Consider the following 26767-nt stretch of genomic DNA (forward strand, 5'->3'; position numbering starts at 1 on the left):
AGACCTACATCACGCAAAGTCTCTGCAGAGTGGATCTAAAACCTATGGCATGAAAGATATACTCTTTATTTAGTCTGTGTGATGAAATGTAGCTCACACTATGATCAGCTAAGAGGAAACACTGCTCGTAAGTGCTCCCTATTAACATGCCTTTTGAGATATATATATATATATATTTTTTTTTTTTTATTATTTTTTTTTTTTAAGAAAAACAAAAGGTTTGGATATATATTATAAATATCCATTCTCCTGGTATCCCACAATGCTACAGTTTCTTAAAAAAATATTTGTTGGCCTTTGAACAGTTTTTTTTATTTTCTCCAGTAAAGAAACTACTTCTGCCCACCCAAACTGTAGAAGTAAACCACTCACTATGAGAGCTTAAGGCAATCTGCTTTCAAACAAGATTTTTTTTGGGGGGGGGGTTATAAAATTATGGAAGGTCAAATTTGCTAAACATTGCCAAAAAAGCATACAAATGCAATACTTGCTCCACCTGTTGGTTGTGTAGTGGCAATGTGAACATTTTGTAGATATACAGTAAGTAACTGTATTAGAGCAGAGCTGCACATCTAATTCAAAATGCCCAAAACGTTACCGTGTGAAAGGGTTTAACACTGTGTACAAAGTGGATGTTTGCTCATATTAACACTGTTAATATGATATAGTGTACTTGCTTTAGGGTAAATGACAGTCACGCACGCACGCATGCACGCACGCACGCATGCACGCATGCACGCACGCACACAAAGATGTGATGATATATGGTAAAACAAACTGCTCCCACACAAGTGTGTCCTTTCTTTTTTTAAACAATATCACATACAAATTCTGTCTATCATAAATCAATTTGTAAGACATTTTACAAATCAAACTCAGCCTGAAGTACAGAAGAAAAGTACATGTACAAGTACATTAAGACACTGTGACACAAGGTTGCTGAGTGACAAACAGTAAGGCACCAATGCCATCTGTGGCATAGGTAGTTTCCAAACTAAAAGAAAGAAGAAAAAAAAAAACACAAATTAAAACCAGCATTTAAACAGGGGATTTTTGGAAATGTGTCAAGGAAATCAAAGCACAAGAAACTGTACTGCAAAGCATAGCCGTATTGTTTTGAAAACCTTATTAGTGGAACACATCTTGTGAAAGATTAGCAGAACAAAGAGCTATAGAAAATTGTTCCACCCGGCCTTTGTGTTGGTTTATACAGGAGCAAAGAATGGCCATAAAACGTGTTTTAAATGCAGCTGAGTACCTTATTGTGAAAAATAACTACTACTTAATACTTAACGTAGAATTTTAAATACTACTTTATTAATAGCATTATTAACTTTAAAAACCATATATCTCAATGTATGTGGTTTGAATTTCAAAACTGTTTCTGAATTTCCACTATCCAGTTTTAGCACCCTGATGGTTTTTTTTACTCAACTGAACTCAACTGAAATTTTAGATCTGAAAATTACCTGAATGTAGTTTTTCTTTAATTTTGGGTGCAATTTTCCATCTGAATTTGCATACCCTTAAACACATTTAAAATCAAGTGTGCATTCTATTTCTTTTTTTTTTTTTTAAGAGGGGGATTTATTATTATTTAAATCTCATATCTACATATTCAGTTGCTTGCAAGATTAAAATCCTTTTGGCCTATTTTTGCTTCCGTAGTTTTGTAGCAAGACCCGATCTTAACATTCAAAAAAAAAAGTGGCATGTCAATAGGATATGTGGTGCTGTAAAGAAAGTATGAGTCTGTATTTAAATTTTACAATTTTTCTGTGAAGAGTTGTTGAAGAACCTTTTTGTCACCATTGTGCATCATTCCAGGACGCACAGGAATCGACTTCTTAACCGATAATAGGCTTGACTATGGAGCATCAGACACCCACTAACAGTGTGAAAGATCACTCTATTTATATTCCTACACACCTTCTGTTGATTTAACAAGATCACTCCCCTTTTTCTGCTGGCAGTTAAATGCAAGACATAAGAATGAATTTACTAAAGCCAAATCAAATGATCCAGCCTGATCGTAGTGGATTTTTTTAATTTTTAATTTTTTTTTTACTTTTGGCGAAATTTGGATTCCAATCATATGATGTATCTCTACATGTACAAATGAGCTACTGCCAAGCTTTTACACGGTGTGTTTGACTGTTGTGCTGTAAAGGCTGTGCTTCTGTTTCACACTGTTAAAAAGCATCAAAGGTCTTGACAGATTGATTTTAAGATGAGCTCTGCTGGTTTTCGTCACATCCCTTTCTGGTTTTAGAGAAGGGGATGAAAAGAGGACCAGGGCTACTAAGACATAACGCCGCTAAAACATCAAATAAATGAACAGAATAAACAACAGCAATCCAGAATAGTATTGCTCACAGGGTGGGTTAATATGTGTTTCGCTATTTAACTGTCTGAACACAATTTCCTCCCCATTATTGATACAAAAATAGATAACAACACATTTACTGTATATAAAGTATATGGCAGACATTCAAGAAGTGTGTTACTGCGTTCTAAATACGGGTAAATAAATTCAGAAATTGTCACAACCAACGAGAAAATACAACAACTATCACAGCCCCCCCACTGTACCTTTCCAGTCAACACACACAACCACACACACACAACACATCCACTTGGTAAATACTGCACAAAGCTAGCTTTCACCACAACCACAGGCACAGTAAAGAGAATATGTATTTTCTGTTGTCTGTAAATGAAATGAAGTGAGAAAGTGTCCACAGCTAAACATACAACCCATTCGCATTTAAACATTCTGCAAGTTTGTCAATGCACACTGAGGCTCCTATGAAAACAGTTCAATTCCCTTTAGTGAGGTTGAATAGTGCTGTGCGTGTGCTTCCTGTAATTATGGTCTGTGTGCTCTGAGGGTGTATCTGTGTCTGTTCTTGTACTGGGTCCACTTACAGTAATTTATGAACTGACTAAACCATAAGGCAAGGGATTCCGTGCGTGCAGCCACAGCACTTATTAGCACCAGAGCGGGTAAAAGAGATTAACGGGTATATTATCTTTTCACATGTTAGCTTCACTGCTGTGATATGTGACCAAGTTATTTGGTACCTATAAAAAAAAGTGTCTTAAAATGTCTTTGAATATGCTTTTGACATTCTGTGTGACTTTTCGATAGTGCATGGAAACTCAAGATCACACAACCACCACAGAAACTACTACACATTTCTATATATAACATATCTCAGTCTGTCATTGCTTCCGCAAACTGGTGTTTTCAAGAAAAATATCTAACAATGTGAAATGCTTAATTCTTCTCAGAGATCACTACTGAACTTCATCTCAACATCAACCATGACACTTCCACTGTCAGGTTATATGTCAAGAATTTTATTTGCCTGACATTTGCCTGTCTAAAATGATTTAGCTGATGTTTTATATATGTACTTAAGTTGAGGCTCAAACAATGGTGAGGGGTTTAGCCTCGGCAGTGTCGACTGAGATTCATAAAAAGTGTAATTCAACTCGAGTCTCCAAATCAATTCTTTATAAGTTCTCTGGAAACCGATCCAAAATGGCCACCACTTCCTTGGCCTTCAAAATATCTTTCAACATGCCTCCATTCCCAGAGTCCTGCACATTTGAATGCAACAAGTAATTGCAATAAATTTGCAGTAGACACATTGGGATGTGGCAAATTAAGCTTTGGCAAAGTAATAATCAGCAACATTCATCAACAACATGGTGATTTAACCTAAATTGTATCCATATTAAATTCATGAAACTCTAACGTCTTCCCTACATGGAAGAAGTGGTGCGGTTTATGTTTGAGCAAACATGAGCAGTGATGGTAGCGTCTTCATGTAGCCACACCTCTGGCTTAAACAACAGACATCTGGAGAAATTCAAACTCAAGAGCTAAGTAGAAAAGTACACTGGTGGTGGTGTTTTCTCCCAGGCAGAGCATGGCACTGGTGCTGCCCTGTTTACTCATGTAGCAAGAAAGTTGCTACAATAGCTAGGGTAAAAAAAGGCAAATTGTGGTTTCTCGTGCCATAAAAATGGCTTAAAACCCCTGACAACTTGGTTTTTAAAGCACTTCTCTATAACATTGAATATTCAATATAGCAAGTTAACGCTTGGAAAAATAAATCATTTTTAATTAATATTAATTTAATATTTAGCAAACACTCCCACAAATGATTTTGATTCAAATGTTGCCTGCTTCTCTGACTGGTGCATGGTAATACATGACATCATCACCATTTTCCAACTAAGCCACGCCCACTTCAAACCAGTGAGGAAAAAACAAGGAGCAAGAACACAAATATAAAAATCTCTCATGTAAAATAAACAAAACTGTTCTAACTTCAGTAGCATATTTTGTGTTCACCAAACTGTAGTAAAATTGTCCCTATAAGAAACTGACAAATTTGAAAATAACTACCTACTACTGATTTGAAAAGTGGCCATGCACATCCATGTTCTGCAGGCTTCTAAATTGTGAACTATTTTTGGTCAACCCTTAAATACATGACACAAACTTGTGGTATACAGGCAGAAAAAGAGAGGGGCCATGTTTCGTGTTGTAAACCTTTCGGATAAGATTTAGAATCATCCTGATGTCAGTTGTTTGAGCTGGAGGTGTGGCGCAAAATTATCAGACAATAATTTACTCAACAACGTTGCCCAGAACCTGTTTCTTGGAACAGGTCCCAGCTCAACAGACAAAAACAGTGCCATCTACAGAAACGTAAAGGTCATTACAAGGCAATCCATGAAAATAAATGACATCCCATTACTAGCCATACGACTAATCAATGGTGATTTTACAAACAGTGCCATAAAAATGCTTAATATGCTGTGCCAAGCTGAAAACAATTCTGAGTGCAGACACGTGCTGTTCTGTCTTTTCCTTCACCCCCACTGACCCTGGTTCCCTGGACGTCTGTCACATGCCTCTAACCCAGCTGAACTCCATTTCTCGCCCGTCTGGGATGACAACTGCTCTGTGCAATTATCCTCACGCACTCTCTTCACTTACTGTTCTCTTGCTGTTAGGACTCCAACAAACTGTGCCAGCGGCAAACCTGCTGTCCTTTAGACTCTTTCATCTGAGTCCAGTGGGTGAGCTCCTCCTCTCCAGAGCTGTTGAGGCCGAGCGAAATCCAGCCAATCATCTCCTTACGCTTCATGCTGCGCTTGTTGTAGACGGACAGGATAAGCGTGACGTCCGATAGCTGGAAAAGTGCTACCTGGAAGACAAACGTCTCTTTGTAGGTTGGGTTGGGTTGACCTCGACAGATGGATGTCTTACACTTGGACATCTCGTGGCCCATGGAGTTCAGTAAGGTCAGCTTAACATATGTATCTAGGCGAGAAACAGGCAGAGTAGACAATTAAAAGGGGAAACGATGTAAACCTTTAGAAACATTTTGTATGGCATCCGACTTGGGTGCTGGATCATTTGTGCAAAATCCTTATGTTTCTACAGTGAATTCTCTTTGAATTAAAGCATTACTACCTACTGAAGCTGTGTTTCCTCTGCAGCAGGCTATGACCCATTTTCCCCACAAAGCGTTTGTTCCTGTTACAATGTCACTGCAGTTGATGTATAAGATCATGACCACATACGATGCGGTTTTCTCCTGATCAAACACGAAATGCAGCTGCAAGTGTTCCTGATAACAGAGCGAGAATTCAAAGGGTGCAAGGAGCGTTACTTCTGTCTTGTTGCTAGGCAACTACTGTACAGTATGTCTAACCTGAAGTAGGGGGATGATGTTAAAGATATAAATGGATTGTAAGAAGTTAGTAATGCGTCTGCCTGTGCTTAAGAGGATGAAAAGCCTTTTCCAAAACTGATTATTGAAAAAAACAAATAACAAAAAAATAAACCTATAACACAAGATCCTTGTAATCAAACAGAAAACATCAGCTTTGGACATGTTTGACATTAGCAGTATTCAAGAATGTACATGTAGTACATAGCAGTTATGATATTGATAATCTGTGTGACATTTCCCAGCTTGTCCCCCAGCTGATTCCCTTCTATTTTATTGTAAATCAGTGCATATTATAAAAAAAAACAAAAAAAAAACCCCAATAAATCTCATTCATTTAACCGAGAAAGAAAGGAGAAAAGGAAAACCACTGGCATTATCAAGATATTCAACATTCACGTTTTTTTCTTTTTCACTCCTCAGTTCCATGCAGAAATCACGATATGAACTGAAGCCACAAATTCAGCTGAAAGTAAACGAGGCAAGACTGGCAATCACAATGGATCTTTGAGAGTGTTTCGCCCCTCGTCTACCACCATACTCAATAATAATGCTGTGTATTATGTTCCTGTCTAAGAGGGAGTATAAGGAATGAATTGCTGAGGCTTTCATACTGTTGAGTGCCAGCTGCCTTCCAACGCCTAGCTCACTGCCTCAAATCACACATTCAGTTGCTCTCTTTGACATAAAAGCACAGTGAAAAAAATAGCCTTGATTTCTTTTTTGACTGCTGCTGAATGGGCTCTGTAGAGCTGTGGATGTCTTAAGTGGTCAGTAGCGGTGATGCATGGCTCTTTGGTATTGTTGCTGAATGAGAGGGGCTGCGACTGATGATTAACTTGACTTGTCGGCATGGTACTGTTTTGAAATGATAGAAAAGGAGCTCTGAAATTGCTCCGCATCTTTCACCGTGCTCTTTCCACTTTGTAAGGTACACAAAGTCAATCAAGGCCTTCATAAGGATTTTGCACAAAGCTTTTTTTCAGTGTTACCAGATGTGACTATTTTCTATATGCAATTTGTATGCAGTACGTGGATACGCTATTGAGGGAAGCACAAACAATATTAAAATCTGGCAGCTAGTCATTAGTTACAGACATTCATAAATAAATGGAACACAGCAATTAATGGGAGGACAGTATGTGTCTTTTAGATGAATATTTATGCTCTACACTGTTTCTGTTTCATATGCTGTAAGCAGAACTGAAAAATGACACCCAAAGCATGCCAAAGTGTACTGTTTGAATAAAGCCAGCAGTGGATGACGCACGGCATTTCCTTCTAGCTGGCCATCAGCCACCAAGCAACTGGATTGACTTAGCATGAAAAGAGTTGCTTCTGAGTGAAAAGACTTGCAGGCATCGCTTGCACGAACACAAGACACGACACAGGTAGCAAGAGTGGTTACAGGACTTGTGCATAAGACAAACACATACACATTCAAAAAAAAGAAGGGAACAGGGTTTACAACAAGCAGCTATCTTCATGGATAAGTGTTAGAATTTTAAAGAGGGTGTGAAGGAGTAACATTGAAAAGTAATTGCCATAGTTCCTATTTCCACTTTTTACAAGTAATGTTTGCATTATTTTATACTTCTGGGAAACATGGGTATTCACATTCTGCCAAGAGTTAGATGAGCATATTGATGGATTATCATGTCTGTGTGCTAAATATGAAGCTACAGAAAGGAGACCATGAGCTTAGCTTAGCATAAAGACTGCAAACTGGGGGAAACAGCTAGCCTGACTGTCTGTAATTTCCTATCTGCCTACCAGCAACTCCAAAGCGCACTAATTAACATGTTATTTCTCATTTGTTTAATCAATACAAAATGGCAAGTGTAAAAGTGGCAGGTTGCGTTTTGCGCTGCACTATTTCTTGGTGCAGTAACAGCCAGACAATCTGCGGAGATGGAGCGGAGGGATTTTGTTACCTTTGAACAGAGTTAGCTGTTTCCAGTCTTTATGCTAAGCTAAGCTAACCAGCTGTTGGCTGTAGCTTCACATTTACTGTTCAGTTATGAAAGTGATATTGATCTTCTCATCTAACTGGGCAAGAAAGTAAAAAAGCTTATTTCCCAATATGTCAAACTGTTGCTTTAATTAAAAAAACTGACCGTTCAGTCACACACTTTTAGCAATGGCTTTTGAGCTTGTACTTTTCATGGTTGTCACATTCTTCTGTTTCCTCATAAGTTATTCTATTTTTTTTTTTTTTACAATTTTTATTTGCGGAAAAATATTTTACGGATATTATGGAAACCATATAAGTAAATAAAATAGTTAGAAAAGTAAAAAAAAAAAAGTTAAATTTCAAATGTTGACCAATGAAAAAGGCTTTGTGTTTGATTGACTGCATCCATGAAGATAGTATGAATAAATTCATACTTGAACAGCGATCGCGCCATATTTTGCGGCAGGGACAGAGACTCACCTCTGATAATATAAACCTGTCCACCTATCAAGTGTTTTAGACAACAGAACAGCCCATCTGACAACAAGGGTTGGACAGCAGTAAGAAAAAACAACGGACCAAGATGTCACAAAGGTAGTAGGGTTAGAGAATTTCAGGTGCAGACATAACGGAAAATGTGAGGAAAGAGAAACGGGGTCAGAAGGTCAACAACATCTCACAGAGTTTAACAAGAGGCAGTTTTTGTTAGAACTTGCGGCGGACCGCTGAAAACTGAGCAGTAAATGAGGGAAACCAGGGATCAAACCAGAGGAAAAGTGAAAAGCAGGTAGTGCAGCTAAAATGGATAGATCACACTATGTCTCATTTTGAGATGTTTAGCCATTTCTCTCTGTCTCAGTCTTAGTTGGACAATTGAAAGCAAATAGCATTTTATTTCACATATGTTTAACAAAGGCATTTTACGTCAGTTTTAATCACATATTTTTCCAAGAATGATTCAAGCTCCTCATTCAAGTGTGCAATTAGGGTTGGGTATCATTTGTTTTTTTTTCCTATACCGGTGCTAAAGCGATACTTTTAAAACGGTGCCGATGCCTAAACGGTGCCTGAACCGATACTTTTTAATAAAGTTTAAAAAAGAAGGGTACTAAACAGTTGGCGACATTAAAGAATGGCTTGTTTATTGCTAAGGCCATATGGTCAAAATTTAAGATTTAATAATAATGTAATAACTATAACAATAACTTATTTCACCAGTAAATTGCTGTTGAACGACAAAAACAACCACCAGATGGGAAAAGGGCATTTTACAATAACTTTGAATGCACCACGAGGCTACCTGTTTTAAGTTAACGCACCGTCTGTATTGTTTATTTCCGACAACGGCAGCTGCTGTGCTACAGAGCAGACTGTTAAGTCCCGCTGTTGGAATCCTCTACAGTGAAATACAATCACACTTTACACCGTTTAACGTTAGCTGTCAGCATTTTAACCGTGTTTAATCCAGCTGCTAGCTAAAGGTAGGCTAACGTTACCTGCTGTCGAGTGTAGTGTAAACTCAGGCACCGAAATTTCCGTTCTTATTTGGTCTCGTTACTACCGCTTACGTTGGCGTTTCGGTACCCAACCCCATTTATAATATATACTTACAGTATGTAAGATGAATGAATTTTAGACTGACAATATATAACTTTAAAGGCTAACACAAAAAAACAAGTTAGTGGCATGTATGGATTGCTAATTTGTAAAAACTATAAATTAAATTTGGTGTAGAAAAACAATATCATTGGTTGTGACATTTACTGTGGAAGCATGATGCAAATGTAAAGCTGCATAAACATACATCCCTATGCACAGGCTCAACTTGTCCTTTTTTTCCCCATCTGAAACAGCTCGAAGAAATTGTTTACCATCTTCACCGGTCTTTTGGAAATGACTCAAATAAAACGTTTTAGAGTACTTACTGGGTGGCTTGTTGGCAGACAGGTTTTTAAAATGGATGCCTTTGATGATCTCCACAGAGAGACGTCCTGTCGTGGCGTTGTACACCAGGCCCACGAGGATCTCTGGTGTGGAAATCTGACTGACTGACTGGAATGATGAGGCGCTTTCACTGCATGTCATATCTGAGAGGCTGACTTGGGATTCACCACCCTGAAAATATTTGCAGACATTTAGCGGATTGTTCACTGGTATATGTATAACACAAATCACAGTCATTGCTCCCCGTATCTAGTGCAATATCGAGAATGCGTTTCAGTTCCTATTACCATTAGCATTTTCCACCTAACAGCGTTACAGAGTGTACAAATGCATTATAATGCTGATGACACTATGCTACGTCTGGCAATCTACTGATCGTTAAGCTCTGCCCATAGTTAGTGTTGAAAAAGATGCATTTCCTTGTCAATGTTTACTTATTTTCCATATGTTGCTCTTTTGCCAAAGCACTAAATAAAACTATGTTGTAAGAAACAATAAAAGGCAAAGGCAAGTAAACTTATATATGACAACTTCCCTGCTGAATACGTTAATAATCCCTTGTGGTTTGAGATATGCCTTAGCTGCTTTTTTCCCTCAGCTGCTTTTCCTCTTTGTTATCTGAATTTTAGTTAAACTGATGTAAGATTTTAAAATTCTAGGAAAAGGAAAAACAAACCCCCACAACTAAAAAGATTTGACTATTTCCTGATGTGAAATGGAGGCAGTGTCACACCACCATCTATCCCTCAGACACATTAAACCAACAAGGCAAACAGAAGTAGCTGGTTGGATCTTTATATTCTCTCGAGCTGCAAAATATCACCCCATTCTAAAAAAAAATGTTATCCAAACACATGAAAGATCGATCAATGTAGAGGAGCAATTAGTGAGGCTTTGAGAGAGCGCTTCAAAGCCAACACCTGCTTTGATCCTACTTACCGGGAGAGCACAGCATGGGTCTAATATGACCGGCACAGACATTTTGCCCTGAAGGTTGAGCTTGGTGAGGTAGAACACCTTTTCCCCGAGCACCTTCTCCTTCTTCATCCGCCGCATGCTATAAAGGCGCAATCGGATGGCGTAATTGCTGATCATCTCTGACTCCACGTGGCTGAAGCGGAAGGTCTCGGTGAAGATTGGGCACGGACCCCTCTGGATTCCTGTCTTGGCTCTCTGCTTCTTGGTGGGCAGCAGCACCAGATGGACCTGCCAGGAGATGTTGCCTGTGCGTTTTAGGGCGGGAAGATCCGATACTGCCGTGATGGTGACTGCCAGTTGCTGATCCTCTGAGTCGTAGTCAAACACCACGTCCAGAGTGCCATATTTTGCAACTGGATCTGGTTCATAACCTTTAGGGAGCTGAGCTGAGGATCCACGGGCTGACATGTCCTGAAGAAACCAATGAGATGTTCAATGTGCAATTAAAAACCACACTATACAGTACATTTCCAGTCATATCTTTCATCACTGGCATTTACCTCTGGGCTGAGGACAGCTGTACTGTCACTCGGTACATCCTCCTCGTAGCCCTTGTTGAGGTAACTCTCAGTCTCAGGGCCGTCGCTGCACTCACTGGGGCATTTGCCAAAGGACAGGTGGGGACTGCCGCTGGTATAGGACAGGTCACACTTGGCGTCTCCCAGGTCAGACAGCGTACAGGACATCCTTGGAGAGCCGTTCTCATCCTGATAAGGAGGTGGCTGAAGCTCATCCAGCGGTGGCGTTCGTCTCATCCTCTGGATGCAGTTGGCTGGTTGGAGGGAAGTCAGAAGGGAGAGCATCACAATAATGTACATATTATTACATTTCATATGATACAGAATTTGTATTTGATTTAATGATGTGGACAAAGTGGTTCTAGCTCTTTTTATTATTCTTTTATTTTTGGTTCTTGCGCTTTTTAGCCATGCCAGCAGCAGTGGTGTAGCGATGGCAATGTCGGTCGGTTGTACAGGTTAACTACTTAGGTCTAGAGTAAAATTTCTCTTGTTGGATCAATTGCCATGAAATTTGCTTCATTCACGGTCCTCAGAGAACGAAGCCTAATGACTTTGGTGATCCCTTGACTTTTTTTTATCTAAAAGCCACCGCAAAGTTTTCACTTTCACTTACAGTATATCTCAGCATGTCCCCGATTGATTTTCACAACATTTTGTACAAACACTCATAGTTCTCAGACAATGTATCTCCAGACTAGTGCCACTTTTGGTTTAGAATGAAATGAAAACAGTTGAGGGATTGCTATACTAAAAAACTTTTTCTAGTGAGGTGTTGACATAAAATTAAAACAGAATGGTAGCTGCACACTTATAACTCTGATACTTTTATTTCAATATATAGAGATCAACATTTCATCAAACAGAGCTGCTGGCATGACTGTACAGTAGACACCACAACTGCAGCTATCACTGTAGGAAATGCAATACAATTTGATTTGTATAGCATATTTTATACTCGGGATAATTGGGATAAAAATGCTTTACATAAGACGTGGACGGTAAAGTTTTCAAATGTAAACATCAGCGTAAACACCAAGGAAAAGATGGAGAAGATGAGCTCAAGCTAGCAAGAGCATCTCTGCAGCCATCTAATGACTACGAGTTGCTCATCAGATTAGGGAAATCAACTCACCAGTCTCCTGCTGACTCTGCTAGCCTGGCCAGTCAAAGTTCTCAAATGTAAACGTCAGAGTAAACACAGAGAAAAAGGTCAAGATGGCTATCAGCTACAACCTATGGTTACGATCACGACTTAGTGAACAAGCAAGGCCATCTCTGTGTCCATCTCCATCTCTACATTAGAGTGGGCATCAAGGCAAGCGTGGAGGAATTGAACAAAGAGTGTGGCTTCTGCATCCTTGGGCATCCTGCCGGCCAATGTGCAGCCGTCGGATGGTGAGCTGGGTGGCCTCCATGCCTGCGTCGGTTTCCAGCGGGGATGTTGGGGGCTGTGGTGTCCTTTTGCTGAGACTTGGCTGGATCCTGAGTGCCGGTGCCATTCAACCGGCGGCTCTTTTTCTATGTGCCGATCTGGCGGCCACATTCTGCCTCGTGATGAATCATGCACAAGTTTAAGGAGATGATGGCATTACATTTCACTGGAATTTTACCTCGTACGACTTCATGTGACAAATAAAAAGATTATTGAATTGACTGATTGAAAAATACACAAAAACAACACACTGAGGAAAAGCAACAACAACAAAAAAAGATCTAAAGATACCTTGAATTTGAAGTAAACCCAATGGAAAACAAATATTTTTGCTTTGATTTAAAGGTGAGACATGTTAAAGCAAATGTGTTTCAGATCTGTGCAGCATTGCAGCTAAAAGCATCATCATCGGATTTGGGATATAGGGAAGAGCATTATTAAACAACATGTGGTGATAAGTATTGGATTTGTTTTTATTTAGAAGCAGACTGAGTCACACTCTTAAATATCTTAATCCGTTTATAACAACAATGCCAGATGACATGAGACAAGGTGGAGAGAGAATGTTTACCCATGCTGTAATGAGTTTACAGAATTAACACTAGATTACAACATTGCAAAGGCTGAATTTACTGACAGTGAAGCCCTCATTACTTAAGGCTTACAAGGTCATTAATGCATATGCACTTCTGCATAGCCTTGCCATTTTATTTTATATTAACTGAATTTAGAGTAAATGTTTAATCTGTAGCTGCACCTCAGTAAATGTTATAGTATAATACGTTTTCCTATATTCTGTTATAATGTGTATCGTTCATGTAATTCTTTAGCATTGAGTTATTTGCACTTTATCATATATTTCATTTTCACTCTGGAGCTCATTCTTGAGAGGAATCTTTTGAAGGCACATCCTAAATAAAACATCAGATATGCACCATTAAAAGATTGCACTGAATACTGCCACAGATTTCATGCCTCTCACCTTTCTAAACGATTCAGTTTGCCTGGAAGGCATAGAATAAGGCTATACTGAGAGTCTCTGTGCCACTTATAAAGAACCTTGAATAGTGTTGTCACTGCATTTTCAAATCTGCCACCGTTGTCCAATTTGGATTCACAAAAATTTAGCAGCTGATGCTAATACTCCCATAGGGACACTGGCGAAGAGTGCTTTATACCCCAGGCTCTTGCAAAAAAAAAAAAAAAAAAAAAGATGAACAAGAAAATAACTTTGGGGGGGAGGGGGACTCTTCTTTTTCTGTCTCCATAACTTTTGGAAAAGCCAACACTGATGACGAAATCCTCTCCAACTCATTGTTCCAGCTTTCTCCCAAATTCTTGAAACTTTCACTCTTAATAATGTGAGTGAGACGCCACCTCAAAGTTGCACATAACTGTGGCAGGATGGAGGCAAAGGAGTCTTAACTAAGTGTCATGGAGGGCTTGATAAAAGGAGCAAATCCATTTCGAGCAGCTCTTTTCCTGCTGAGCTGGAGGCGGTAGATATGATGGAAGCTGCTGTGTAAAAGCACTACTCTTTTCTCCAGCCCGCTAATTGGGATGGTTACCATTCCTCCTCTTGTCTAACCCACTTCTTCACAGAGTTTCATCCCCTCTGTACTGGCAGTCGCCTTGTTTTTCCTTCTTGTACTTCTGCAAGTGGGGAAACAGTTTGTGCTTTGTGAATCTTGACTGTGAAACTCTGGTATAACCTAAATATCTTAGATGACAAATGAGCGGAGGAACATATCATTGTCCTTTCTATGGCTACAAGGATCTCATCTTGAAGAAAGCAAATGAGTGTATTTCCCAATAAGCCAATAAGTAAAACTATTCCTCTCAGACTTGTTCATGATGCTTTGGAGTACCACTGATAGCTTGTGTCATACCTGTATTTCTCCATCTACAGTGTTACTGGACCAATTGTTAACTGGTTAGTGTTTGAAATCCTTCCGGCCAGAAAGCCAATGTTTTCTATCATTTGTCACCTAAAGTAGCATATTAGACAAAGTTAACAACTCATCATAATGAAAACAAGGTTTACATGCTATAATGAAGGTAGTCTTGCATTGCCAGACCGACCTCCACAGCGCTGCAGAGGAGGGTCTGGCTAGTCCACACAGCATTCCGGGATGGGAGAAAAACGTGCTCTGGTTTATTGGCATTTCTTTAGAGCAATCACAATTGGCTTGGGCGGCGCTAAGCGCAGTACGGAGCAACTTGTTTTGGTGGAACGTGTACATTCAAAGGTTGTTTTGGTCGTGCGACAGAAAACTCAGATTGGACTAGCTAGCTGTCTGGATTTACCCTGCAGAGATCTGTGGAGCAGTTAACCATAGTCCTCATAAATCCAGCAGTTTAAAGGTGCTCTAAGCGATGTCACATGTTTTTTAGGCTACAACATTTTTTGTCACATAGAGCAAACATCTCCTCACTATCCGCTAGCTGCCTGTCCCCTGAACACACTGTAAAAAAACAAAACACGGTCTCTGTAGACAGCCCAGGCTCCATAAACGCCAACAAAAACAAACTGCGCCAACCTGCACCACCAAACATAACAAACAGTCTTCCAGCGTTCCAGCTAATAACCGACAAGAAGTTTTTGGGTATGGGGGTTAGAGGGTTAGTGCGCGGAAGCACAGAAGGGGGGGGGATGAGGAGGAGTGAGGGCCGAGCTAACCTCATTTTGTTTGAAAATACTTTGAATGTCAACAAGAAGTGCCGTTACCCAACATCGCTTAGAGCACCTTTGAAATGACAACACAAAAAAAGCGGAAGGTGACTGGCGGAAGGTGACTGGCGGAATTTCCGGCGACACCTGAACAATCCCGGAAATGAAACGTCGTCGATATAGACTATAATCAAGGTAAGGCACTTACTTTTTTATGAATAACTTTGATTAAATAATTTCACTGACACTGAAATAATTCATGAAATAAGTACTGTGACGTGTTCCTTAGCAACAATGTCCTCATCAAGGGGTCATGACTGCACGCTAACTTCAGAGACGGAAGTTGGTCCAGACAAACCTCCGATTATTTTTTTCTTACTGCTTACTTCCTATTTTGGAAGGGTGTGCGCTGCCACCGGGGCTCCCGCCCTGCCTGATTCTGCAGCATCTGCACAATCCTCCTCATGTATAATCCATATGTCCTGAGGATAAAGCTCTTCATACTCACAGACAAACAGACGCAGCAGTGGCAGTCGAGAGAAAATAACACAGACGCCTCAGAACCTTTACAATGGCTTGTTTGAAATAAGGTGTACTCTCTCAGTTATATCATGGCAACTACCTATGTCTACTACTTTTGGAAGAAAAGAGTGACTGATGTCAGGACTGATGAGGTCACTGCATGGTCATTGCTGATCCATGATTAATCGCTATAACAGATATCTGAGTATGAATGCAGAATTTGTAGGCAACAGGACAAGATTTTGGTATCGGGAGCATTCTGGTTTGTTTGTATTGCGAGTAGCATTGACCAACAATGTTTGAGCGGGCTTTGGTTGCATGCAGGTAAAGAGTCTTGATGGAAAGCAAAAGAGGCGGAACGCATTGGCTGAAATCACAATGGCTGACATCACACTTTGTGTTGAAAAGGGGAAGGGACATCAGGGCTCAGATGAAAAAAATGTTTTGCATGTAATGGGGAGAATTGGTATGAGGTTAGAGTAGATAATTACCAGGCTGGAAAAAATATTGCATAAAGGCACATCAAAGGGCAATACAAAATACAACACTAGGCCTACTCAGCATAAAACACATTTTTAGCATTAGACACTTTATTTCCCGCATTTAAGCTAAAATGAACGGTGAAAAATGTATGTATTTATGTATAGGCAAACACTAAATTCATACAGCAGGTGACAATTCAAAATATAGAAATAATAATTAATATAATCGAATAGAAAATCGAAAATATAACCAGGCATTCTTTATTGCTTTTTAAATATTTATTCACCTGTATATCAGGTATCAGGTTTTCCCTTTAATATTATCTCTGCTGAGTCAACACACATTTAGGCATGATTTAGTCCTCCTTTCCATTGTTTTTTGTTTGTTTTGTGGAACCTCTTTAAATGCACCTTTTTAGATCAATGACAAATAACTGCATTTAAATTCATTCATAAACCCCTGGACTCTAATAGCTCATATGTGTTCAAGCAAGATGCCTGCTCGTGTTCAAAACTTTCTGCCATTCAAATCTTTTTCCACATATCTGTGTTTTCTGTGTTCCATTTTTCATAGATTTTAACAAATTTGCTTTTAAAAAGTGATGGTGACAAAAACGACCATTTCTAAAAGTGCGGCGACATGTACCTAGCGTCCCCAGTGTAAATGACACCTATGGCTGAAATACAACCTCGCACTAATGAGCTTTTTATTTGCTTTTTATTTTTATTTATCTGCATTTATATACAGATATCTGTTTCTAGAGACATTCTCTCAACACCAAATCCATTCTTGTATCCTCAAGTTACTAATTAGACTGTAAACAATGACCGGCACACGGAAGAGAAAGTCTTGGACTGGATATCCATATATCCGCTGGCCACACCAGAACCCCATAAATATTAGCCGTTGCCCCCAGAAGCTAAATCGGACCGGTCGTCGGACCGATAGCCGATGGGTTCCGAGACTGATCCATGATGGGTTGGTGGGAGAGAAAACCACATCCAACAAAGCTTGGAGGAAAATATCAAACCTATAGTTCTTTCAACCAAAGTGCAGCCATTGATGAAGTTCTCGCTCCACTTCCTCTCCGGGCTACGGATTGGATTAGTGTGCTATTTATTACAAGCAAACTGATTGCAATAATCTGATGATTCATAAAAAGTTGATAGAAACGGCAAACAATGTCTAAATTCTGCTCCATATGTTCTTTAAGTGCCCTACTTTTATTTTACAGAAAGAAATACTCCGCTTCTAATGTTGAAATTTCAATATAATCCTTCAAACCTTTAAGGGTATTTGATTTACACACAAAAAAAACAAGACTTTCATAGCTAAAATATTGTTATCGTCTGTCAGGCACACATGACTCAAATTCCTGTCTCTCTCTCTCTAACAAGGAGCACTGACTACATAATCTTACAGCTCCAGAAAACAAGTCAGTGATAACACAAATGTCTTGAATCCAGTGTGAACTGCTTCTTTGAAATTCATTAAATAAAAAATTACAGTATTGCTGTCTAATCATTAGCGCCACATATTTTCTCAAAAGACCCCCATTTAATTTAAGAAGAAATATAGCAAATGTCCTTACAAACATGACCCCATTACTGTAAGGCACAATTCAGAAGGTCAATCTTCTAAGCCAGTGGAAGAAGAAGAAACGTTTTGACAATAAACTACATCAACACAACAGTATGTGGAGTTAAACTGGACAGGCCCAATAACCTCTGAATAGTTCTACTTGTTGTTAACTTGCAATGTGAACGGCAGCCAACATTATGCATTATGTCGGCAGGATAATTTAAAAGGCAACCGCAACTACATTGTGCGTCTGCCCTATTTCTGATACCGTGGCGGCAGAAATTTTGCCATGGCGAGCCGCCACTACTAAATCAACATAGAGGAAACACTGCACAGTATGCTAGTTAACTCAATATCTTGGAGTCTTAGTCAAACTAAACAACAATATCAATTCTTCCTAATGGACATTTTCACTATTTAGACATTTATGAACAAAAGAAATTTAGAAAATAATCTGTCTGAGTCTGAGTAGAACACGTTTTGTTTTGAAGGGTCCCAATTAAAAAGGTTTGGGAACCCCTGTTCTAAATAGTTTAAAGATTAATTTGACTGAATGTTCATTTACAGTAGATAAACTGAACAGTATATTATGAATAATTTGCAGGCAATTTAGCTAGTGGAGAATAATCTAAATTTGGCTCTGAATTTACCTTGTAAGAGGACAACAACTAATCAGTAGTGTGTTAAAGACTGCGTGTTCTCACTCTTGTTGGAGAGCCACTTGACAAGAATCCCTGATTAGCTCATGTCCTTTAAGTCTCAAAATGGAGAATCACTGTGGCTGTGAGACAGAAATGAAATTCGGCTATGGTTTTCCAGTTTTGATCAGAAGATGCACGTCTGCTTTAACAGAAAATTTCTTAGTATTACAAAAGCGAAATCATCTCCAGGAATTTCTGTGCATGTGACTAAAATGCCCGGGAAATCTTTATACAGTATGTGAAATCAATGAACAGCCGATCTACCATATCTCTGAGCCCAGACTGAGGTGGTTATGAGACGTGCAGCTTTTGCAGCACTTGTGTAACGACAACCTTGTTCAGTGCGTTGCTTCTATACTAATGGAGTCAGAAGCGTGTCGTGCGCTATTTATCCCTCAGCTACACATTCAAACATTGCTCTAAGTAGATTGTGCCAGACACTCTGCCACTGTCTTATATAACACAAAGCTGGTTCAGACGTGATTCACCAATTGAGGACCCTGGTGAAGATTAGTTTTTTTTTGTCTTTGAAAAATTGTCTGACATAAACACGGCGGATTTCTGTCTGAGGATGACGAACAAAACTTGCATCTTTGTACGTGTCAAAACGAAACAACAATGTTGCAATCTGCTACAGTTCTGCAGGATATCAACACCTCTACGTTTTTAAAAGGATCAGGTGTATCTTGTGAAAAAATCCACAACATTTACATTAACAATTCTTGTCACTATTTTCATTGACTCATTTATTATTTCATTTTGTTCTAGTTTTTCGCCGTTAATGCTCATTTCCTTTCTTCCAACAAGTAGTACTACATCTTAGGACACACACACTTACTCATGCACTTGACAAAAGTTTGACAATAAGATTTATATCCCATGTCAAGTCTGGTAAATATAAAGCTACAGCCAGCAGCCAGTTATCTTAGGTTAGCATAAAGACTGGAAACACCTAGCCTGGCTCAATAGGACAGGAAAAATTCTGCCTACCAGCACCTCTTAAGCTTACAATTTAAGTTATATCTTGTTTGTTTATACATACAAAAACTGAGGATTAAAATTTACAAGTTGCCAAAGTCACTGCCAAAAAATTGTCCAGCACATAACCCCCCTGTAAAAACACAACTTTTTGACTTGTTTTTTTACTAATTAAACAAACAAGATATAAAGTATTTAATTAGTGAGCTTTAGTGGTGCGGGTAGAGGGATTTTATTAACTTTGGACAGAGCCAGGCTAACTGTCTATGCTAAGCTAAGCTAAGCCAAGCAGACATGAGAGTGGTATAGATCGTCTTATCGAACGCTCGGCGATCAAGTGAATAATCGTATTTCCCAAAATGTGTAACTATTACTTTAAATCGCCTACTTAATCGGACATATTAGTATACATTTATCTTCTCAGGCTCTCATTCATTGTAGCACTATTCCACTTGAACACATGAATCCGATATAACAATAATGAATGCAGTATATTATATGATGTCAAGGGTGTTACACAGCCTAAATGATTGATTCACATTCAGGGTACAAATGAAGTGCATATGTCAAATAAAGGACTGATCCAAATAGGTCAATGCTGGTGTTCTCCTGGGACTCTGTCTATGCTGAAATAAAAGAAAAAGCCTGCCTTCCATCCACCACGGTAAACGCCCTGTGATGGTGAGTCGGGCAGATGGGAAACAGAGATGCATAAAAAAAAAAAAAAAAAAAAAGAATACAAAAAGTATGTGAGGCTGGGGCTGTGCAGATTATGCAGACAGTTGACTGTTTCACAACCCTCCCACGGAGAGTGTGCTTAACGGTAGCTTTGCTTTGATCATCTCTCTGGCTTAACTGACAGTGTGTATCAGTGTGTACGTTGTGTGTGTTTGTGTGTGTGTGTGTGTGTGTGTGTGTGTGTGTGTGTGTGTGTGGTGCGTTTGCGTTTGTTGGTTCGGAGGTGCAGAAGCACCTGTGCAATTGTCTCAAGCTTACTGCAGTGATAAGGGGGACATATCTGTATTAATATATTAAACAACTGCATCTTCTCATTGTTAAGGCATCCTTCGTGGATGTTTTTGGAAAAATAAACAAAAAATCATGGTGACAATGAATGCAATAACCATAAAACTGTATCCTCTCTATATATGAATAATACATGGGGAAAAACTAGTTTACTGATTCAATTCACACACAGATAACCTACCGTCGTCAGCCGAGGCTTCACTGCTGTAGCCGTTATACTCGGCAGTCAGAGGGCTGTACTTCTGCCGGCTCTCCCAGCTGAAACCTCCTGCGTGTTTGGTATTAGCGGCTGCCTTGGCTCCTCCCCGGAGGCCTTGGGAGCGGCTGACCGCTTCCTGATACTGACCCATCAGTTCATCCTCGCTGTCCGATGACGAGCCCTGCAAGTCGCCGTCAGAGTAGGTCTTGTCTGTTTGGGGTAGAGAAAGATGGCCTGCTTACTGTGGGACAGACTGACATGCAAAAGATCAGGTAGACTGGCAGCCTCTACTGGCCCCAAACCTGTACTTCACAGGACATCTGATGAACTGCTTTACAAAAGGCCAGCAGACAAAATACCTCAGGTAAAATTCCATTGTCAGAATAGCTCGCTAGAAATTAATTTCATCGGACTTTGTTTACAAAATGCCACACAAAACTTAAACCATTTTCTGTATACTAAATGCTAGGAGTAATTCTTTTCACAGTCTGGGATAAGTGATTAGCAACAACATGGATTTTGATGCATTGCATCAAACACTGCAGTGCTCCATAATACAACGGCAATAACACTAATGGAAACCAGGAAAATAGCGTATTTTTGCCCCACAGGGCAAACATGAGAAAATGGCTCAATCTGTTGGAAAATCGCAACAGTACAAATTTGAAACCAGGGCTCTATATTCAAAGCCTGATATAAAAAACAATGCATGATTTTATCCTTTTATGGCCGGGGATCAAAAAGTTTGGTTTTGAATTTGTTTCAATAGGGACATTTTTGTGTCTGTATTTTGGCTACGCAGTTTATTATAGACGTATTACAGGAGCTGAGGTTGAACTCGAAAAATCAGCCAAAAATGATAGAAAAGTTAAAAAGCCATCTCCCAAGTCCCTAGTGATGCATAAAGAACCATTTAAGTGTTGTTGTTGTTTTTTAAGCATTTTCAGCCTTTATTTTTGACAGGACAGCTGAAGACATGAAAGGGGGGAGAGAGAGAGAGAGAGGGGGAATGACATGCAGCAAAGGGCCGTAGGTCGGAGTCAAACCTGGGCCCGCTGCATTGAGGAGTAAACCTCTATATATGGGCGCGCACTCTACCAACTGAGCTATATGGGCGCCCCGTATTGAATGCTTTCTTAACCACATTATATCAAATTCAATTACAATAGTGGTGGTCGTGACATATAGGTTTGATAGAAAAAAGACATTTACTTATTGTTATTGTTTTGCAGTATAAATGTATAAAATCCATTCATCGGTTCATTACACCGTAATGTTCGGTTGTAGCAGCTGTTGTTTATTGGATCATTCTGAACAGAGAGCTAAAGATCATTCAGTCACAGCTTTGTTAAGGTGCTGCAGTTAACGAGACATCTGCACACTCACCCTGCCATGCTATTTTCTGTATTTTATTTTACTTCTCATACGTTAAATGATGTAGATTATCCTTCCGGTGTTTCGTGTTGAATTCACTGAGAAAATGACATGTCATGATTCATTTTGTTCCATTGGTTCTGGGTGTCGTCACACACGATGTCATCCATTCTCAAAAGTGTCTGAGTTTTTTTTTTTTTTTTTTTTATCCTCGTCAAGTGACTTTGAGATGCTAAATAAATATGGGCCCTGGAAACGTGCATGAAAAACAGGAGATAAAGAACATGTTGACGATATCGTCAACTTTGGATATTTGAATGGTGTATTGGAGTTGTAATGGAAAGTATCCTTTTCTCCACCCAAATCCTATAACATGTTGTTAGAATCACTTTGATACGTTCTATAAACAAAATCGCTGGTTGGTGTCACAATGTCTACAAGAATTAGATATGGTTGTGTTTTTATTCCTATGGTTGTGTTTTTATTCCAGGTATTACTGTGAAGGGGATTCATTGCTCTGTTAATACCATGTATATATAAAGGAGGACACAATATTTGTCATGTATGGTTTAGGTTTTGAAAGCAAGCTGATACAGAATGCTGCTTTGGATGAATTTGGAACCCAACACTGATCATGCAAGACGGAATAATACAGCTGCCAGATATAGTTGTGTTACAGTCTTGAATGTAATGTGGTGAGTATAATGAAGGCTTTATTTACAAAGCTAATGTTGCCATGAAGCTCTGTCCATGAGTCGACACTTTATGTAACACAGTGCCTTGAAATGCAACCGAAATATATGTACAGACATATAAGTAATATATTAATGTCGTCAATGAATTGAGGAAGTTTTGTTAGATTTTGTGAAACTTAAATATCCAGTGTCCCTGTGGTGGCGTTTGAGGCTATAGTTACATAAAGTGGTGGCCTTGATTTGGACATATACTGAGAGGTTGTCTTAATGTTTGGCCCACACGAGGGGGGAAATGAAGAATAGAGAGAGGAAAACAAGGACGAAATCTGAAAAGCAAGTAATGTGCTATCATTACATTCTTGAAGAAATTCAAGAATATTATTATTTGCATGCATGTCAATAAAACATTGACATCATTGTTGATTTTATATCGACCAACCACTGAAACACCAGTTGTAGCTTCACATTTGTTCCAGCAAGGGGCAGCAGAGCTTTAAAATGACTTCCTGTGCAGACTGAACAATCTTCTCCGAACTAAATGTATTTGCAAAGTGTGTTTAGTTTCAGAGCACAAAGCAAAAAGAATAAAATATTCGGCATCTATCAAAAACATTGTCAGTCTACAAAGTACCAGTTTCGGCTCAGAAAACAGCAGATAAATGTTAGTTCACTACATTACATCATAATTTACCACAATCTATCAAAAATAAACATAATTGTTCCATGTTTTTGTTAAAACAGTCATTGTGCAAAAAGATAAACAGGAAAAGACACCAAGAACAATCGCCTCACTGCTTTATATACTGCCTCCCTTTGATTTTAACTGAATGTTTACCAAGTGGATTCTCAGGGTAGAGCCAACTCCCTGTGCAGGCTCCCTGGGGCCACCAACCTTTTAAACTTCTGAAGCCCTGTGGAAGGATGACAAGTAAACAGGCCTACATCTGTCAGCAACAGTAAGCCCCTTATAGGTTGAGAAAGGCCATGGCCAGTGGAACATGTCCCCATGCAGAGGTCAGGCCACATGCTGCAGTCGGTGGCATGGCTCCATACTTTTACGCAGTGGCTGGACAACACAAATGACTTGAGTCTAACTTTTCTAGGGCGTAGTTGGAGCTCAGGTTGGATATCTGAACAATGAAGGGAGAATCATGTGGAAGCTCTTAAGAAGGACCATGGTACAGTTATTAATCTGTGCCTTAAACTGCAAGTGTAGGATATGTTTTAATATATATAATAATAATAATAATAATAATAATAAATAATAATAATAATAATAATACATTTATTTGGTATATTACACAAAATAAAACTGTTTTTACATTTGGTTAATGGTGATATTACTTACTATTACTGGACATTTTTTTGTGTGGAAATTTCTAGTGGCCTAGACTCCAATGGCTAGTCCAAATGGCAACTACCATGGACACATGGTTCACAAGTAGGTCCTGTAGCATTGGTTAAAACCAGCCCAAGCTGTACTGTAGTTACAAAAATGTCAATTACATGGGGCATTAGGTGTACTATTAAAAACATCTAAGGTTTATATGACATGTAGAAACAATTATGGTGAAATGTGCATCGACACCTTTAGTACAAAAGGTGCACAAAAGCAGGCTTACCTTGCAACTCGGCTTTTTTCCTGAAGTCATCAAGGCACTGAAGGCTCCCTGGGTTCTCTAGTGCCAACTTGTTGTTCAGGTACCAGAACAGGAGGGTCATGAGGATGATGAAGAGTCCGATGGCTGTCAGAAACCCCAGCACCTCTGGAGAGACTGAGACATGGAAATTTGAGTTAAAGTTGCTGCTATTAAAAGTGAGGACACAAACGTTGGTATACAAATGAGATCATCATGGCCAATTGATTCATTTGAAGGAGACAAGTTTGCAAAGTAAGCTAACACAGCATGGCAGCAAGAATACAGTACACGGCGCTGAAAATACATTGGTGTAATCAAGACGGCTTATTTTGGCAAAAAAAAACAAAAACAAAAAGCCAATACAGCAGGAGTCTCATCATCTCATCATGTTTAATAATGTGATTTAGTGTTAATTAATATTTAAATGAATGTGGTTGGTTCATGTTCAAAGAGAGCATAAAGCACTTTTACAGACAGTATAATAAGTGCTTTTAATGCAACACTCAAATTCAGTAGCAGGTAGAGAGAGCGAGAGAGAGAGAGAGACAAACTGTGTTGCCATAGCAACAGATTCAGGTGCAGCGTCACTCCAGACTCCAGACACACAGGCAGGTCAGATCTCATTAAACACAACGACTGTCACACATCAGTAGATACGGTTAGCTTTGGAAACAAACATCATCAGATATGCAGAATGACCCCTGTTAATGAAGACAATCAGCCAGCTGTATTACCTTCCACCTCATATTTCACCTTCCAACACCTTCTTGGAGATGCTATGTCATCATCAGGTGTGGTCACAAGGGGAGACTTCCCACTTGAAATATTGGAGCGTATGTTTTTCAGTTGTTCTTCTCTCTGGTGGTAAATCAACCCTTGTGACATCAAAGCGATTAAATTGGCTTAACATTTTGTCCTCAACCGCTGCGGACTATTTAATGTAACCCTTGCAAACTTAAAGTACTAAACCTCAATAATTAAGTTCAACATTTTCACTTCATAGACCTCTACAAAAGAGTTTGACTGTCATCTGCTGCAGGGAGTTCAGAAAATGTATTTGACAAAAATAATGGCAAAATATGTGTCAAATCAGGGGCACACAGAGGATGACTGGCTCACTGACTGTTCACAAGCTGGTACACATTAAAAGTCAGAACTGCTCGGTTATTTAAGTGTCATTACTCTATACTCAGACTGGATCTTGTCTTGTGCTGTCAGAAGAATGTATTGTCCAACAAGTAAGGACACATTTGACACAATTTTTATAGCTTAATAGATAAGGCACTGTTCATAATTTAGGGAGGGAATTGCAGCCATTCTGTTCAGACATTACTATATTCTATGAGGCAATAGCCAGCCAAGGCAGTAAACAGCCCCCTATTAAAGCCATTTAAGTGTGACTCATTGAAAAGACTTATCCAGGGTAACTGTGTCTTTGCAAATGAATTAGGGGTGGGGAATATATCAATAATATATTGACATTGATATATTAGGCCAGATATCGTCTTAAATTTTGGATATCGTAATATGGTGATATGACACAAGTGTTGTCTTTTCCTGGTTTTAAAGGCTGCATTACAGTAAAGTGGTGTAATGTTCTGCATTTACCAGACTGTGAAAGCACCAATAGTCAACCCTACAATATTGCTGTGTATTGTAATACACTTTAATAATACTGATGTATTTGGTCAAAAATATTTATGATATTTGATTTTGTCCATATCGTCCAGCTCTAACATGAATGATTGAATAAAATTCCCACATCGTGTGGTGTGCACTTCATGTGGTCAGCAAGGACAATAGCGATCAGAATTTATGCAAGTGCAATGTGTGGTGCATTTTGGGATGAAACAGTGAATGCTGTCTCTTGTTTCTCAGCATTGCAAAGGAGGTTTGTATTCACAGTGTAACATACAGGCTGCACCAAGGATTTTATGTATGAACCGCACACTACCACAACACTGCATACAAACGTCATCACACAAAGTTTGTGATAGAAAAAGCAAACTTGTAAACCACTCTGTATTGTACTGATGATGGTGAGAGGGATTTGGATTGTGGAATGCAGTGGAAAGGAAAAAGGATGCTGACTCCACTCCAAGCCCACTTACACTTGACACAACATAGAATGAATGTTGAACTACTTAGGATTTTAAGTATTTAGGATTTAAAATAGTCAAGTTGAGTTTATTTATATAGCCCAGCTTCTACAAAATACTGCCTTTAAAAGGTCCCATGACATGGTGCTCTATGGATGTTTTTATATAGACCTAGGTTGTCCCCTAATACTGTATCTTTAGTCTCTTTCCCGA

General features: G+C 39.2%; 1 protein-coding gene across 3 annotated transcripts in view; it reads right to left on the reverse strand.

Annotated features, from left to right (window-relative positions):
* Nucleotides 1-794: 794 nt before the first annotated feature.
* syt14a (synaptotagmin XIVa) overlaps nt 795-26767 on the reverse strand; it is a 50782-nt gene continuing 24809 nt past the window's right edge. For 2 of the 3 annotated variants that reach the window (XM_028565680.1, XM_028565682.1), the window contains 6 exons: nt 24438-24590; nt 20729-20956; nt 11133-11404; nt 10594-11043; nt 9636-9825; nt 795-5344 (listed from right to left, as the gene is read on the reverse strand). In XM_028565680.1, coding sequence (XP_028421481.1) covers nt 5031-5344; nt 9636-9825; nt 10594-11043; nt 11133-11404; nt 20729-20956; nt 24438-24590 — 1607 coding nt within the window. In that variant the 3' untranslated portion in view covers nt 795-5030. Of the gene's footprint in view, nt 5345-9635; nt 9826-10593; nt 11044-11132; nt 11405-20728; nt 20957-23650; nt 23727-24437; nt 24591-26767 lie in introns of those variants that run through there. The other variant, XM_028565681.1, reaches the window with a different exon arrangement.

The sequence above is a fragment of the Perca flavescens genome, chromosome 20, assembly GCF_004354835.1.
Source record: "Perca flavescens isolate YP-PL-M2 chromosome 20, PFLA_1.0, whole genome shotgun sequence".
NCBI classification, from domain to species: Eukaryota; Metazoa; Chordata; class Actinopteri; order Perciformes; family Percidae; genus Perca; species Perca flavescens.